Raw genomic sequence first — 16694 nt, 5'->3', positions numbered from 1 at the left:
CTAAAGAGAAGTCAGTCAGTCAGTCATTGTCCAACCCGCTATATCCCAACACAGGGGTCTGCTGGAGCCAATCCCAGCCAACACAGGGCACAAGGCAGGAACAAACCATGGGCAGGACACCAGCCCACCGCAGTAAAGAAAAGATGAAGAGCAAAATAACGACTACCTGCAGGCTTCAGCCTAAGCTGGCCTAAAACGAGGATCTAGCTTTTAAAGTTCCAAATACAATGAAAGTCCCAAAATATACCAACATATCTTACAAGGATGAGAGAAACCGTAAAAATCTGACTTGAACAGACAATTCCCTTTCTATCTATCTATCTATCTATCTATCTATCTAATCCTGCCTACTATACTACTAAAATCTTTCTATCATATTAAGTTCTGCCTTTTCTAAGTATATTTGTATCTCTCTTTTTCATATCTAGTTACATATTATATAGTAGTTGTAGTTCTTGTTATGTTCTCACATGCACAGAATACAATGACATTCTTACTTGCATGTGCAACCAACATGCAACACATCATCATTCTCTGAAACCATGATAAACAAGAATTCTAGTACCTTTCATTTCTGACTATCGATCTATCTATCTATCTATTATGGAAGCCGGCCTCGACCACGAACAGACACCAAGACAGCAATGGCCAAAAACACACACGTTTATTGTGCTCTCTCTGTACAACCACACAGCATAATGCACAAGTCACTGACAGTCCTTATTCTTCTCTTCAGGCCGCCTCCACTCCTCTCTTGTCAAGCTCCGTCACGCTACCTCCCAACTCTGGCTCCCAGAATGAAGTGAGGCAGCCCCTTTTATACAGTACCCGGACGTGTTCCAGGTGCTTCCTGACAAACTTCCTGCAGCACTTTCGGGTGTGGTGGAAGTGCTGCATGAGAACCTGGAAGCACACCATGTGCATGTGTCTTCTGGTTTGGCAGCACTTCCTGTTGTGGCGGAAGTGCTGCAGTCCATGTTTCCTGGAACGTTTGGGCGCCCCCTGGTGGTGCCCACATGCCCCAACAGGGTGGAGCATCCCAGCTCTGATCTTGTGGCTCCCCTGCACCCCAGGGCGGCAGCCCTCTTGCATCCCGGGGTGGATATTGGCACTTTCCCGGTCCTTCCATGTCCCAGGCAACCCGACTGTGCAGCTGTCTATCACACTATCTAATCCTGCTTACTTTATTATGTTATTATATATACAGTCATATGAAAAAGTTTGGGAACCACTCTTAATTCTTTGGATTTTTGTTTCTCATTGGCTGGGCTTTCAAAGTAGCAACTTCCTTTTAATATCTGACATGCCTTATGGAAAAAGTAGTATTGGAGCAGTGACATTAAGTTTATTGGATTAAACAGAAAATATGCAATATGCATCATAGCAAAATTGGACAGGTGCATAAATGTGGGCACCCAACAGAGATATGACATCAATACTTAGTTGAGCCTCCTTTTGTAAATCTAACAGCCTCTAGACGCTGTCCTCCTATAGCCTTTGATGAGTGTCTGGATTCTGGATGGAGGTATTGTTGACCATTCTTCCATACAAAATCTCTCCAGTTCAGTTCAATTTGATGGCTGCCAAGTATGGACAGCCTGCTTCAAATCATCCATAGATTTTCGATGATATTTAAGTCAGGGGACTGTGACGGCCATGCCAGAACATTGTACTTCTCCCTCTACATGAATGCCTTTGTAGATTTCAAACTGTGTTTTGGGTCATTGTCTTGTTGGAATATCCAAAACCTGCATAACTTCAACTTTGTGACTGATGCTTGAACATTATCCTGAAGAATTTGTTGATATTGGGTTGAATTCATGCGACCCTCGACTTTAACAAGGGCCCCAGTCCCTGAACTAGCCACACAGCCCCACAGCATGATGGAACCTCCACTAAATTTGACATTAGGTAGCAGGTGTTTTTCTTGGAATGCTGTGTTCTTCTTCCACCATGCAAAGTGCTTTTTGTTTTGACCATATAACTCATCAGTCCAAAGCACTTTGTTCCAAAAATGAATCTGGTTTGTCTAAATGAGCATTGGCATACAAGAAGCGACTCTGTTTGTGGTGTGAGTGCAGAAAGGGCTTCTTTCTCTTCACCCTGCCATACAGATGTTCTTTGTGCAAATTGCTCTGAATTGTAGAATGATGTACAGATACACCATCTGCAGCAAGATGTTCTTGCAGGTCTTTGGAGGTGATCTGTGGGTTGTCTGTAACCATTCTCACAATCCTGCGCATATGCCGCTCCTGTATTTTTCTTGGTCTGCCAGACCTGCTGGGTTTAACAGCAACTGTGCCTGTGGCCTTCCATTTCCTGATTCCATTCCTTACAGTTGAAACTGACAGTTTAAACCTCTGAGATGGCTTTTTGTAGCCTTCCCCTAAACCAGGAGACTCAACAATCTTTATTTTCAGATCTTTGGAGAGTTGCTTTGAGGATCCCATGCTGTCACTCTTCAGAGGAGAGTCAAACGGAAGCACAACTTGTAATTGACCACCTTAAATACCTTTTCTCATGATTGGACACACCTGTCTATGAAGTTCAAGGCTTAACAAGCTCATCCAACCAATTTGGTGTTGTAAGTAATCAGCATTGAGCAGTGACAGGCATTCAAATCAGCAAAATTACAAGGGGAGCCACATTTGTGCACAGCCAGTTTTTCACATTTGATTTAATTTCATACAACTAAATACTGCTTCACTAAAAATCTTTGTTCGGAAAACACCGCAGTACTCAGATGTTCCTAGGAAATGAAAGACATACCGCTGTTATCTTTTTTGTTGAAAGGAGAGTCAATTATTATGCAGACTGAGAGGAGTTCTCAAACTTTTTCATATGACTGTATATATTTATTTCATATAGTGCTTTTCTCACATGTATATTTATCACTTGTATATTGCCTTTCATATCTATTTAATTTGATAAGCTTTATTAATCCCTGAGGCGAAATGATCTGTTACGTAGTAGTTGTAGTGACAGTACTAATTGTGGTGTCAAATGTATAGATTACAGTGAAGTGTGAAATAATTACTTGCATGTGTGACCAACATCCAACACATCATTATTTTCCGCTAACATGATAAACAATAATTATAGCCCTTTTCATGTCTACATATCTATCAATCAATCATATAGTGCCTTTCAAATTGATCTTATTGTGTTTTCCTATCTTTCTATCATATAGTACACTTTCTATCTATTATGTTCTGCCTTTCCTAAATATATTTTTATCTCTCATAGATTGCCTTTCATATCTATTATATAGTAGTTGAAGTACTGGTACTAGTTATGTTGTCACATGCACAGAGAATGCAGTGTAGTTCTTACTTAGAATGTGTGACAACATGCAAATTGTCATGATTCTCTGACACTATAATAAACAATAATTATAGTCCCTTTCATAGCTATCTATATATCTATCAGATAGTGTTTTTCTTTTGCTGGTGGAAATGTTCTACCAGTTCATAGCGGCCATTGTGTTGTTTTATGCCGAGTCACCAGGGAAAGCAATCTGAGCTCAAAAGACGCACAATGTCTGAACAAACTTATCAGGAAAGCCTGCTTCATTACAGGGTCAACCCTGGACACACTGGAAGCTGTTGTTGAAAAAGCTGATGGTGGCAAAATTGAACGCCAGCATGAAATATCGCCTTCATCCCCGCCAGGCGGCGCTCTCTTGCAGCACTTTTAGCCACAGACTCGTTCCACCAAGGTGGGCTAAGAAACGCCACTGGGGGTCTTTTCTGCCCACTGCTATCAGACAATTCAATGTTTCCACCCCAAGCACTCATATATGAAGTTTATTTTTTAAAGATATTAACTTCATTTGTATGTATTTATTGATTTATCGTTTGATTTACGGATTGGCTGGATTATTTGTCCTGTGAGTCTGTATCCTTCTTTTGTTTTGTTTGTTTGCTTCTGCTGCTGTATGCATCATGGGACTAATAAAGTTTATCTAATAAAGTTTATATAATCTAATTTTTCACTTCTAGAGCATAGAATGTCGGTCCAGTCAGGGGTGTTTAAGAGTCTTGGACCATCTTTAAATAAACGAAATTAAGATGTGAAAGGAATCAAAGTCACGTGGAGGTAATTATCGAGAGAATTTTAAAAAAAAATCCTAATTACGCCACTTACGGTGACCGCATCGGGATTTGAAATCGGGGCTTTGGTGCCATAAGACGACAACACTCGACCAATGATTAACCAAACGCTAACCATTTACAGTATATTATGTGGGAGGAAAGTCATTAGCGAGTCAAGGAGAGGTCTGTTTCATGTGCTGCAGAGCCATCTGGTGGCAGAAAGCTAGAAAGGATTGCAATGGCCAGCGCAGCCGAAAATAACTACTCCGGTCTTGAAAATCTTTTTTTTTTTCTTCACAAAAACAGAGAAAAAAAAATACACACAATATAGTTTACAGTTAAAGTTTCTGTCTGTAAATGAAATTCATTCCTGCAGGGAAAAGTACAATTTAGACAGGAAACGATCGGCCTTTAAAAACACGTCGCGCCTATATGAGAGGAAGACTGGAGGGTTCTTGTAGCCTGACGTCACAAAAAGTCAATTGTCACACCCTCTTAACCCTCATGTCCACCCCCATCGTGGGCTGATGGCGTTGGAATCGACGAGCGTATGCGCGCGCGTGTGTCTTATATGCGGTCAGCCGGCAGCTCCTTCAGGGTTCTTTCCTGTCTTTCAGTCTGCGGCACCATTAGAGACCCCGCTGTTCCGGGTCCACGCAACTTCGAAATAAAGAACGGGTTCGAATGTGGATGGGGTGTTTTGTCCATTCAATGATAACGGGCCCCAAGTTAACAGTGGTAATTGCGGATAGCGCTTTTGAGTACTGAGAAAAGCGCAAAATAAATTAAATTATTAATTACGGACTTATTGGTTATTTAGTAAAATATTTACTTTCTATTGTGTATAACATTCTGGAGGGCGGTCATTTCTTGATGCCCGAGCAGGTGCGGGACAGTGGCCGGACAACAGCGTTAACCTCTGGCATCCGATAAGATCTGATATTAATTAAAATCAGAGGATAGTAGCAATATTCACATATGCGTATCATTACTAAGTCCTTGTGGCTGGACAAAGATTCATGCGCTGCGGTGCAGTCGCGCTATTCACTGCACCACCGAGCTTTCCGTGCACGATTACGTCGTCTAACTCAAGCTAAACCAGCGAAAGGAGAGAACCAAATCTTTACAAACACTCACCTTGTAATCGTTGCATTACAGTTCGGCTACTTTGTGTGACTTTGGGACAGAGAATTATTAGGTCGAGATATTTAAATAAAGTTCACAATATGAAAAACTCGATTCCGTAAGCTTTAAAGTCAACTCACAAAAATGGCCATCGATTATATAATTTCAATACTTACAGACTGTTATATTCATATAGCGCCTTTCTACAGTCTTAATACTAACGGTTCATTAATGGCGCTTTACTGAGTTATGTGGTTGCTCGTAGTACCAACTGCTTGACAAAGATCAGTTTCATTTTGGGAAGGGGTCTTAGGGCTTTGAAAAGGTTTCTAATAACGCGCATAAAACGGGAACCTGTAATGTATGGTAGTCAGCTTAGCATGATGCAACAGATTGGGGAAAACCCGAATTTAGCCCGTGTAATTATATACAGCGAGAGAACTTTTAAAATCGGGAACCCATTGGCATTTTATAAATCTGTTATCTATTCCTGATTGTTTGTTGAACCTTTTGCGGATCTAAACAAAACGTTCTTACTGTTAGCCCAGTAAGGAGTAGCAAGAATCTTAGCAAGAAAACCACATTCTGAGCACATCTCACCAATCTGAGTGTCGCTCCATTACCTGTGCCTTTTACAATTGACTTTAAAATACTACTAATGGTAATTAAAATCGAGAGGAGTCAGATGAGGTGGCTCGGGCATCTGATCAGGATGCCTCCTGGATGCCTCCCTGGTGAGGTGTTCCGGGCATGTCTAACCGGGAGGAGGCCCCGGGGAAGACCCAGGACACGCTGGAGGGGACTATGTCTCCCGGCTGGCCTGGGAACGCCTTGGGATTCTCCCGGAAGAGCTAGAAGAAGTGGCCGGGGTAAGGGAAGCCTGGGCATCTCTGCTCAAGCTGCTGCCCCCGCGACCCGACCTCGGATAAGCGGAAGAGGATGGATGGATGATGGTAATTAAAATTTAAAATAATCGTACCCCTTCATATATTTTGGAGTGCCTGTTTACCTACGTTACAAATGTGAACCTTAGAACTTTTAAGAACGGTCTTTCTTGCTTGTTTATTGGTCCAAGAGCCAAGTGGTACAATGGCCTTTTGCGATTATTCACCAAGAATCTGGAATACGCAGCCAACAGAGAGAGATACGCCAGGTTAATGCTGTGGGTCATTTTTCCAAAAAATAAAAAACTAAAAAAAAAAACAAACTTGTAAACTTTTTTTTTTTAATTTGACCTTTTGGTAACTACATTTTAGTGCCACCCTTAATAAATTAGATAAAATTATACTCTAAAATGAACCTGCAATCTTTATTCCGCTTCTTCCGTATAGTGCTCTATTCCATCGCCACCTGTGATGTTTGAATGAAAGCGGACACCCTCACCTCGTATTAAGTTACATTCAATCGGGGTATCAAATACAAGCCTAAAAACGGGTTTTCCTATTGCTGATAAGCTGCGTTAAACTATAAGAGTGAGGACCTGTGTTAGGTGACAACATGTAATCCTTTTTTAAAAGCAACACCACTTTACAACAGTTCAACCACTCTAAATTATAAGATGTATGATGACGTTCCACAGCTGGGTAGGAACATCGGAGTATAATGCAGAAACCTTTAGTTACAATCCGAGTTGATTTTAAGAGGCGTGTGTGACCCATTCGTGCTCCTTACCACGTAGATACCCGGAAACTGCGGAGAACTTCCAGCGTTGGACAGATCAGTGTCCTAACAGCAGGGAGGGCAGGACTTCATTCAAAACGCCAGGTTGGAAGCTCAATTCTCGCCTTCTTGACTGGGTCACGTAACCCTTCCGTGCTCGAATTGACTGAAATATGTACAATTACAACACATATTACTCTCTTGGTAATGGTTTCCACTAAATTAAGTGGTGTTGTTAAAAGTTGCTCTTTAATAGACCTATAAAGCGCCTTACTGTGGCGTCCAGATCAGGAAGCTTCTGTGTTAAATAAAGAATATGCTTACTGGATTGGCCCCCAAATCGCTCTTAGATTTGTTCATCTTTGGTATTTCTACTCTGAACAGCTGCACAATTCTGCCAGCCAAGTCTGCCGTGTAGATCAACGCTGAAAACTTGGCCCGTCTATCTCCATTTTGCTTTACAATTGCTGTTCTGACATTTGATTGTCCGTTTAATCCTATTAGCAATTGTCCTTATAGATAGATAGATAGATAGATAGATAGATAGATAGATAGATAGATACTTTATTAATCCCAATGGGAAATTCACATTCTTCAGCAGCAGCATACTGATACAATAAATAATATTAAATTAAAGAATGATAATAATGTATAATGTTAACGTTTACCCCCCCGGATGGAATTAAAGAGTCGCATAGTTTGGGGGAGAAACGATCTCCTCAATCTGTCAGTGGAGCAGGACAGTAACAGCAGTCTGTCGCTGAAGCTGCTCTTCTGTCTGGAGATGATCCTATTAGATAGATAGATAGATAGATAGATAGATAGATAGATAGATAGATAGATAGATAGATAGATAGATAGATAGATAGATATTAAGTGGATGCAGTGTGTTTTATGTACAGTGGTGTGAAAAACTATTTGCCCCCTTCCTGATTTCTTATTCTTTTGCATGTTTGTCACACAAAATGTTTCTGATCATCAAACACATTTAACCATTAGTCAAATATAACACAAGTAAACACAAAATGCAGTTTTTAAATGATGGTGTTTATTATTTAGGGAGAAAAAAAATCCAAACCTACATGGCCCTGTGTGAAAAAGTAATTGCCCCCTTGTTAAAAAATAACCTAACTGTGGTGTATCACACCTGAGTTCAATTTCCGTAGCCACCCCCAGGCCTGATTACTGCCACACCTGTTTCAATCAAGAAATCACTTAAATAGGAGCTGCCTGACACAGAGAAGTAGACTAAAAGCACCTCAAAAGCTAGACATCATGCCAAGATCCAAAGAAATTCAGGAACAAATGAGAACAGAAGTAATTGAGATCTATCAGTCTGGTAAAGGTTATAAAGCCATTTCTAAAGCTTTGGGACTCCAGCGAACCACAGTGAGAGCCATTATCCACAAATGGCAAAAACATGGAACAGTGGTGAACCTTCCCAGGAGTGGCCGGCCGACCAAAATTACCCCAAGAGCGCAGAGACGACTCATCCGAGAGGTCACAAAAGACCCCAGGACAACGTCTAAAGAACTGCAGGCCTCACTTGCCTCAATTAAGGTCAGTGTTCACGACTCCACCATAAGAAAGAGACTGGCAAAAACGGCCTGCATGGCAGATTTCCAAGACGCAAACCACTGTTAAGCAAAAAGAACATTAGGGCTCGTCTCAATTTTGCTAAGAAACATCTCAATGATTGCCAAGACTTTTGGGAAAATACCTTGTGGACTGATGAGTCAAAAGTTGAACTTTTTGGAAGGCAAATGTCCCGTTACATCTGGCGTAAAAGGAACACAGCATTTCAGAAAAAGAACATCATACCAACAGTAAAATATGGTGGTGGTAGTGTGATGGTCTGGGGTTGTTTTGCTGCTTCAGGACCTGGAAGGCTTGCTGTGATAGATGGAACCATGAATTCTACTGTCTACCAAAAAATCCTGAAGGAGAATATCCGGCCATCTGTTCGTCAACTCAAGCTGAAGCGATCTTGGGTGGTGCAACAGGACAATGACCCAAAACACACCAGCAAATCCACCTCTGAATGGCTGAAGAAAAACAAAATGAAGACTTTGGAGTGGCCTAGTCAAAGTCCTGACCTGAATCCAATTGAGATGCTATGGCATGACCTTAAAAAAGCGGTCCATGCTAGAAAACCCTCAAATAAAGCTGAATTACAACAATTTTGCAAAGATGAGTGGGCCAAAATTCCTCCAGAGCGCTGTAAAACACTCATTGCAAGTTATCGCAAACGCTTGATTGCAGTTATTGCTGCTAAGGGTGGCCCAACCAGTTATAGGTTCAGGGGGCAATTACTTTTTCACATGTAGGTTTGGATTTTTTTTTCTCATTATGTTACTAAGTTAACTTCCAGCAGAAATTATCTACAATGTTTTACTTTATTATTGCCAATGAAAGCTTGTAATGTTACTGATTTGGATTAAATCTTATTTTTTTCAATGCTATTTCTTGACGCTTCTGCATTTTCTTAGCCCTTTATGCATCCCCAAAGGGTAGTTATCTGTTATGAGTCACCTGAATTAATAGCTATTAATATTTATGTAAAATACTATTTATTGCATATGTGAATATTTTTCTTTGTGACATTAACTCCACCAAAATACCACCTATTTCCAAATAGGTAATAAAACAGCAGTTCTGTATTCTAATAAAAAAACTTAAGGATAAAAAAAAATTATACATGCAAAACATTTTATGTCATGTCCTGTTCTCACCTAAAGACAAACAAAATACTATTTAGAATAAACTTTACATAGCCTCACCTGCTTTCACGGTCATTTGAATTCAGCTGTCAGGGAAAAGCAACACTCTTTAAAAATAGTCAATTAAAGCCAAAGGCTGTGATTTTAAGCTGCCATTTTGTTATTTTAAGCAGCAGCAGCAGCAGCAGCAGCAGCTCACTGCACCTCAGACTGTATCTGTGTGCCGTTTATTTTTTCTGACCCTGCTTCGGTTTTCCTCCAGCTGCTTTTTCTTCCACATCCACAAACACTTGCAGGTCAGCTTAACTGGCAGTTCCCACATCGGCCCCCTCCCATGTAAGTGCCAGTTTAGTGTTTGCATTTTCTGCCCTGTATCTAGTACTGCCAGGACAGGTTCCAGCACCACGTGACCCTAAATGAGATAAGGGAAGTAGTGATGGCATGACATGGCAGACAAATGATGCTGCCTACGGTTTAGCGTCACACAGCACTGCATATATTAACAAGCACACTTTCTGAAAAGTTAATGTTAACAATCTCAAATTTTTATTGAATACCCTTAAGTAATGTAAAATCAATGATATAGGTACAGAATTGGACACAAATATATGTTGCTATCGATTGCTTTCTAGGCTCAATTGGAATGTATTTTCTTTGTCGCTGATTGAGGTGTAACGCTTGTTGTCCAGGGATAGCCCTGCACTGTACCAGCACCGTATTCATTCACAGCCCTGCATTCAATGGTTCAGTACAACTGCAATACATCAGGAGGTTTCACATACTGGGCAAATATATTAAAAAAAGAAAACTAAACTGCCAATACACGAGTGTAGTATACAAACAAGGGTTCTCACTCTCAGTCCTGGAGGGTCAAAGGGAGTGGAAATTTTCACTCCACTATTTCCTTGCTGCCAACTAAAACTGGTATTTACTTCTACAGCTTTAGAGTGGTCCCATCTTGTCACATCAGTTCTTTCTAATATGGTAGATCTGACCATGTCCAAACACTTTTTGGTCTAGAGTGGAATAATAATACAGTTCCCCCGCCCTTTCTAAATATTTAACTAAAGGAGTCAACACATTATGAACAAGGGACCAAGTCAGGCATTTGAGCTACCTTCTGCCTCTTATTGGTAACTGGTGAAGAAAACAAGAAGCAATGAAAGTTACAACTCCAACTGCTGACAAGACAAAAAAAAAAAATTACAGCAAAAAATTAAACTAAAAAATATGTTGACTGCTAATTGTGAAACTGTCTGGAATGAAACAAACTAACACAAAAAGCAGCCCTCCACAATGAAGATTAAGAACCTCAAGTATACACATTCAACAAATTAACTTGTTTTTGATGTCATTTATTGCATTTTCAGAACTTTGAAAGTCATATTGCTTATCAATACCCTAATTTTGAACAAACGTTTTAGGATTACCTCACATTATCTCTCTTCTGTAAACTCGAGAAAGGTGACTAATGGTGTTTAGAAAAGGAAAGTCTATGTATAGGACAACTTAAACCAAGATAACAAAAATGACATATACCGTAGAGAGTAAGATAAAGAGTGGGGGGAAAAAAAAAAAAAAAGATTAAGGAATTAATTTTCTTATATTTGGTGCCCAGTCAACAGATATTATGAGGACTTAATGTACACAACCAACATAAATTAAAATAATTAAAAACTCCTAAGAAAAGAGCCCACAACAAATATTTTCACCTTTTCTTTAAAAAAAAAAAATGTATTTTCTATTAACAACACTAATGCAAGTTTTGTACTCAATTGTTCACACATTATACATGATGTAATCAGTAAATAAGACGTTTTGCATACAACATTTGTAACTAAATGAAAAAGGAAGTGTCAGGTAAGACAAACGTGTGTATGAATCATTCCAGAGGTGATGATGGAGCATAGCACACAAAAAATAAAAAATCCCTTTGTGCATCATGCAAATCTTACTCAATTAAAGGGGTACGTAATGGCCACAGGCTGTCAGTATTTTGACTTTTCCTACGTAACTAAACAAACAGTGCTAATTAAAAAAAAAATAAAATCATGTAAACCAAGATAGAGCCCAGAGTTAACTCAAAACCTGGGCATTCACATGTAAACAGAACATCGCATTTGCACAATTTTGCTCCAAATATTTGAAGATAATGATCTTTAAAAAAAAAAAAAAGTTCCATTATTCATATAACACAACAGAAGGACTAAATTAATGGCCGTAATATGACTGATCTGCAGCACAAAGCATACAAATCATTTTGCAGGGCTGCTCTGAACAAGAATGTCACGTTTAGTGTGTTAGTTTAAAATTTTAAAAACCTGAAATTAATCCATTAAAGTGAATAAAAAAATCCCCAAACACAGTTTGGTCTATAAAAAAAAAAAAAAAAAAAGTACAAGTAGTTTAAATGTCAAGTGTAAACACCTTTCAATTCTCCATTTGGAATTACCACAGAATATTTCTGTCTTTAAGATGTTTTGCACAATAAATTTGAACATAACCAGGATCTCTTCACTTGCAAAGAGCTGAAAGACAATCTGACTTTTTAATATTTATATTTTAAAAAGTTACAAAACTAACCTTCCTCCGATAAGAATGTTATATAAAGATAACTCCCTTCAAAATAGTCTAAAAAATTCATTTCATAGAGGTGGTGTCACTCTCCTTAAATGCCACAGATACAGTTTTAAAACTTTATATATATATATATTTTTTTTTTAAGAAATGCGGCTAACATTCTGTTAAGTTAAAATGTGAAAAGAAAAGAAGTTTGCTCTTAGGTTTCATCACATATCATATAGGCCACTACTGTACAAAACAGTACAAAACAGAGAATTTAGCAATGTTTTAAATATCTCATTTCTTAGAAAGAGAAAAAAACAGCTGCCATTGAAATCCATAATGTAAAACGATAAGGAACAATACATACAAAAAAAAAAAAAATGCTTGTCTATAGACAGTTAATTTGAAAATGTTTTACAGTTCAAGGGGAGTCTCGGACAATCACCACCACAAGATGCTCCTCTTCCAACTTGCCCAAAGTCCTAAGAGCCCCCTGAAGATAGTGCTGGGTGAAGTCGCAAGGAGGAAATGCATACAGCATCCCAGTAAACGCCTTGTCCTTTCCACCGCCTAATGGCAAGCTAATTACACCAGCGGATTGCTTCTGCTTCAAGTATGATACCAAGTTTCTTAGAAGCCTCTTGTGAAGTCCTGGTTCAGGCGGTGCTGCTTCTTTTCCCTGAGGAGCTTGAACTGCAAGAAGAACTGCATACCCATCTGGGCTTCCTTGTTTAATCCGCCGGCTGACTTCATCCAACTTAGGCTGGTCAAGACGCAAGCGCTGGGCAATTTTAAACTGTGTAATTTTGCCACCAGCCACAGAATCCTTTAATAAACTATTGACAACTGCAGACCCACCTTCCAGAAGGTGCATATCTGTAGGAAAACAGCTGTTCTTTAGTACCAAGACCCCATGCCAAACCAGCTGCAAAGTCTGGGCATATTCTAATAATGTGTTTGGCTTTTTGGACTCTGCTTTCCCATCCTCTGCTTTTGCCTCTTCAGACTCTGCATTTCTATGGTTCTGATCTGCATCCTTTTTCTTTGCTGATGGTGAGTCAAGTACACCACTATTGGTTTTGTCCTCTGCTGCACAAGGACGACCATCAGGAGTTGCACTGTTGATGTCACGGGTGTCAGCAACAATGTCCGTGAACCGGCCATCCTTCCAAACTCTATCTGGACTGCGTTCTGGGGATGAGCCCCGTGTTTTAGGTCGCCCCCGTTCTTCATATGCCCGTTCAGTTGAGAGGCTCCTGCGCTTTCGGCGGTCGTCCCAAGGTTTAGCAGCAGTCCTCTCATTTTCTCTATCACCTGTCCACCGCTCTTTGCTTCGACTGCGAACCAAACCTCGTCCAATACCATCCACATTATTCCTGCGGTCTAAACTTTTTGAGTGACCTGTCCAGCTGCCCTCAGGGAACCCCCTTTCTCTGTCTGGGTAAACGGAATGAGGTGGTGTCCTATCTCTTGCTCGTAACTCTCGCTCCAAACCACGGTAGCCATCTGCAAGCAAATCATACTGAACAGGCAAAGGACCTGGAGGCTGGTATTGCTGTGGATAGGTGCGTGCACCGACTTCATTGGCAAAATCGACCCGTAGTCTTCTGTTAGGCCCCCCAAGAGGGAAGCCACGCATCTGGGCACAAGCTGTCTGGGATGCAGCCAAGCTTTCATACTGGATGTACGCAAAGCTATCTCCTTTGCCATAATCAATGGTCTTGATGCTGCCAAAGCGGTCAAATTCACGTGCCAAAGCCGCTAATGAGGTATTTGGTCCCAGACCCCCAACCCAAAGCCGGGTTGTGGGATTGGCTTTGCCATAGCCGATTTTCACAACGTTGCGGCCAATTACGCGACCAGACATGGCAACTTTAGCTCTGTGAGCCATATCCAAATTATGAAATTTAAGAAAAGCATAAGCACCTCCTTGTGCCCGGGCAGGGCGTTTGATTACCACCTCTTCAATCAATCCATATTTATCAAAAGCCCTTCTAAGCTCCGACTCTGTCACATTGTGATCCAGGTTGCCAATAAATAAATTGCTGGTCGCTCTCTGGTCATCCTCAGGCAATAAATCCTCTTCTGGCATCTGGAAAGAGTAAGACCTCCCCCCTTCATCAAAAAGACCAACATACTCCAAAGCTCGCTCTCTGTCTCTAAGTCCTAAGGCCTCAAGTGCGTAATGCCGGGGCCTCTGCTCTCTCAAATTGCTGGACCCCGGTGATAAGGACCTTTGTCTGTAGGGGTAGCTGGCGTGAAGCGGCACATAGCTGACATCGGGTGGAGTGCAGCTGCGCCTCCTGGGATAGACAGGTTCAACTTTAAGAGGGCGATCGTATAAAACTAACCTGCCTTTGGCGTGCCTTGCCTCCTTGGCGTCGTCGGGGTGTCTGAAATTTACGTAAGCCACTCTACCAAGTTCAGGGGTGTGGGATAACTTGACACTGACATCTCCAAACTTTTTAAACTCGTGGAACAGTCCATCTTCCACATCCTCGTCTGAAAGCTGAGAGCCCAGATTGCTTATGAGCAGAGTCTTGTACTCCACGCTGCTGTTGCTGCTGCTGCTGTTTGCCCGGCCTCCGCTGCTCCCAAGATCGGGCGCCGTCTTACTTTTTGGAACGGTACCTGTAGTCCTGAGCGGCTGGCGGCTGTTAACGCCAATATCGTGGTGGTGCGCTCGATGGTGGGCCTCCTCTCGTGTCCGGCTGCTACTGTTGGACTTCTCCCTCTCTCTGCTCCGGCTACGGGCCTGGTGTTTGTGGTAATTCCTACTTTCCGATGTTAGCGAGGCTGCAGCTGTGCCATCCTCTTTTCGGCTGCTTTCTCGATCCCGGTCCCTCTCACGGATTCTTTTGGCCGTAGCTCTTCCAGGACTGGAGTCTCGCTCACCCTGCCGTTTCATGCTTCGATTATGCCGAAACTTTTTTTGCGCTCTTGCAGCAATGAATTCTACGCGTCTGTATGTGCACTACACTTAAAAAAAAAAGTAAAATGCAAAACAATACGCGCACATGCACAGTCAATCTGACAAGAAATGCATTTCGTCATAGACCAAGCAAAAATTAAAAAAAAACGGGTTAAAATAAACCAGCATCATACAACCTGCTTCTTAACCGCCATCTTGGACAAAAGGAATGTGCGCGCTCCTTGAGGGGCGGGACCAGCGTATGGCTAGGCGCAGCTCGTTAGATGATGTTACACGTACGTAAGCACGCAGGCGAGCCCGCACGCACGGACGCCTAGTTTGGGTGTCTTGGAAACACATTCGGACTGTTTCTTAGGTCTCGCAGAAGGATGCTGCGAGGTAAGGAAGGGATATAGCCGAAAGTAACTTATAACTTCAGATAAAGAGCTTGCTTATTATTTCTAATTAATAATTGAAGAAAAATTTGTATTTGTAAAAACATTAAAATAATTTAACGACTGTATTTTATGAAGGTTTCGTAACCGGTACACCGTTATTGGAGACATTACACACTGAGAACAAATGAACCAATGGGAATGTTGACTTTATTTATCTAATTCAAGTTCATTTAACTTAAAATGATCATGTTTGCGGGTATTAAGTAGCTGTTTGTCGTTACATTAACATAAATGAACACAAATGAAACAAAGGCATCAGATAATTTTCCTTTAATCAGAGTTATAAATCCGCTTCGGGATCTGTTGTTATTATTCACATTTTTTATGTTAATCTTATTTGAAATTAACCTTTTTATACGAAAAACATGGTACGTCCATTTTTACTATACACGGTTTCTTTAAGGTGGTTTAACTTAAAATCAATTTTTATGCACATGAATATCGCATGTTTTTACAAAGTGTTGCACAAATGCAATGCATTTTATTATTACAAATGTTTGTGATGCGCCATCGTTTGGAATGACAAAGACAGCGACCGGGCAGACACATAGGCTTTTAATTAAGGTGGATTTTACGATGCCTCATGAGTGCAAGTGTTCCGGGTATAAATACTTTAAAATCACAGTAAAAGCACAGTAAGCTGAGATTTTTCAACACTTTGGAAGTTGCCGTCTTGTCCCCAGAAGCTATTCGCTTGTTTGCTCAGGTGTGCTGTTTTCTGGTTTAAAACACTGTGAAAATGTCCCCAAAGAAACTACAAAACACAATTTTCTACATCTGGTATGATAAAGCCCTCGTAAATAAACTCTACATGAAACGTTATATGACCGCAAGTAAGCATTGTATTTTGTTTTTGCAATGTCAATATCATCAAAGACGATTAAGTAAGACCCATGATGACATTAAGCTCTCGGCGTATAGAGAGTTGTTCCAATAATTACTGCGATAGATGTCGCGCCTGCACCGAACCCTGTATTGCCCGACATGATAAAATAAAGCAAAGGTTAATTACTTTTATATACAAATCTGCAATAGGAATCTCACAGCGCGCACTCTTTGCATGTTAACTTACCCTGTTCAAACCTGAAACCCCGGATATTAGGTCTTAATAAAATCTGGGTGTGTGCCATCTCTTACTATTTTTAAAATGGATAAAAGGACG

At 40.7% G+C, this 16694-nt stretch overlaps 1 protein-coding gene across 1 annotated transcript; it reads right to left on the bottom strand.

The window, feature by feature from the left end:
• Positions 1-11182: 11182 nt before the first annotated feature.
• Positions 11183-15310, bottom strand: rbm15b (RNA binding motif protein 15B). Its single transcript, XM_028824578.2, has one exon. It carries the CDS (start codon positions 15069-15071, stop codon positions 12585-12587), a length of 2487 nt encoding a protein of 828 aa, XP_028680411.2. The 5' UTR covers positions 15072-15310; the 3' UTR covers positions 11183-12584.
• Between the last annotated feature and the right edge of the window lie 1384 nt (positions 15311-16694).

The sequence above is a fragment of the Erpetoichthys calabaricus genome, chromosome 18 (assembly GCF_900747795.2).
Source record: "Erpetoichthys calabaricus chromosome 18, fErpCal1.3, whole genome shotgun sequence".
Taxonomy (NCBI): domain Eukaryota; kingdom Metazoa; phylum Chordata; class Cladistia; order Polypteriformes; family Polypteridae; genus Erpetoichthys; species Erpetoichthys calabaricus.
The sequence above is the reverse complement of the archived record's forward strand: the minus strand, read 5'-3'. Positions and strand labels throughout refer to the sequence as shown.

What these genes read in the sequence shown, in the direction of transcription:
- rbm15b (XM_028824578.2), bottom strand. Translation starts at nt 15,071, where the DNA reads ATGAAACGGCAGGGTGAGCGAGACTCCAGTCCTGGAAGAGCTACGGCC.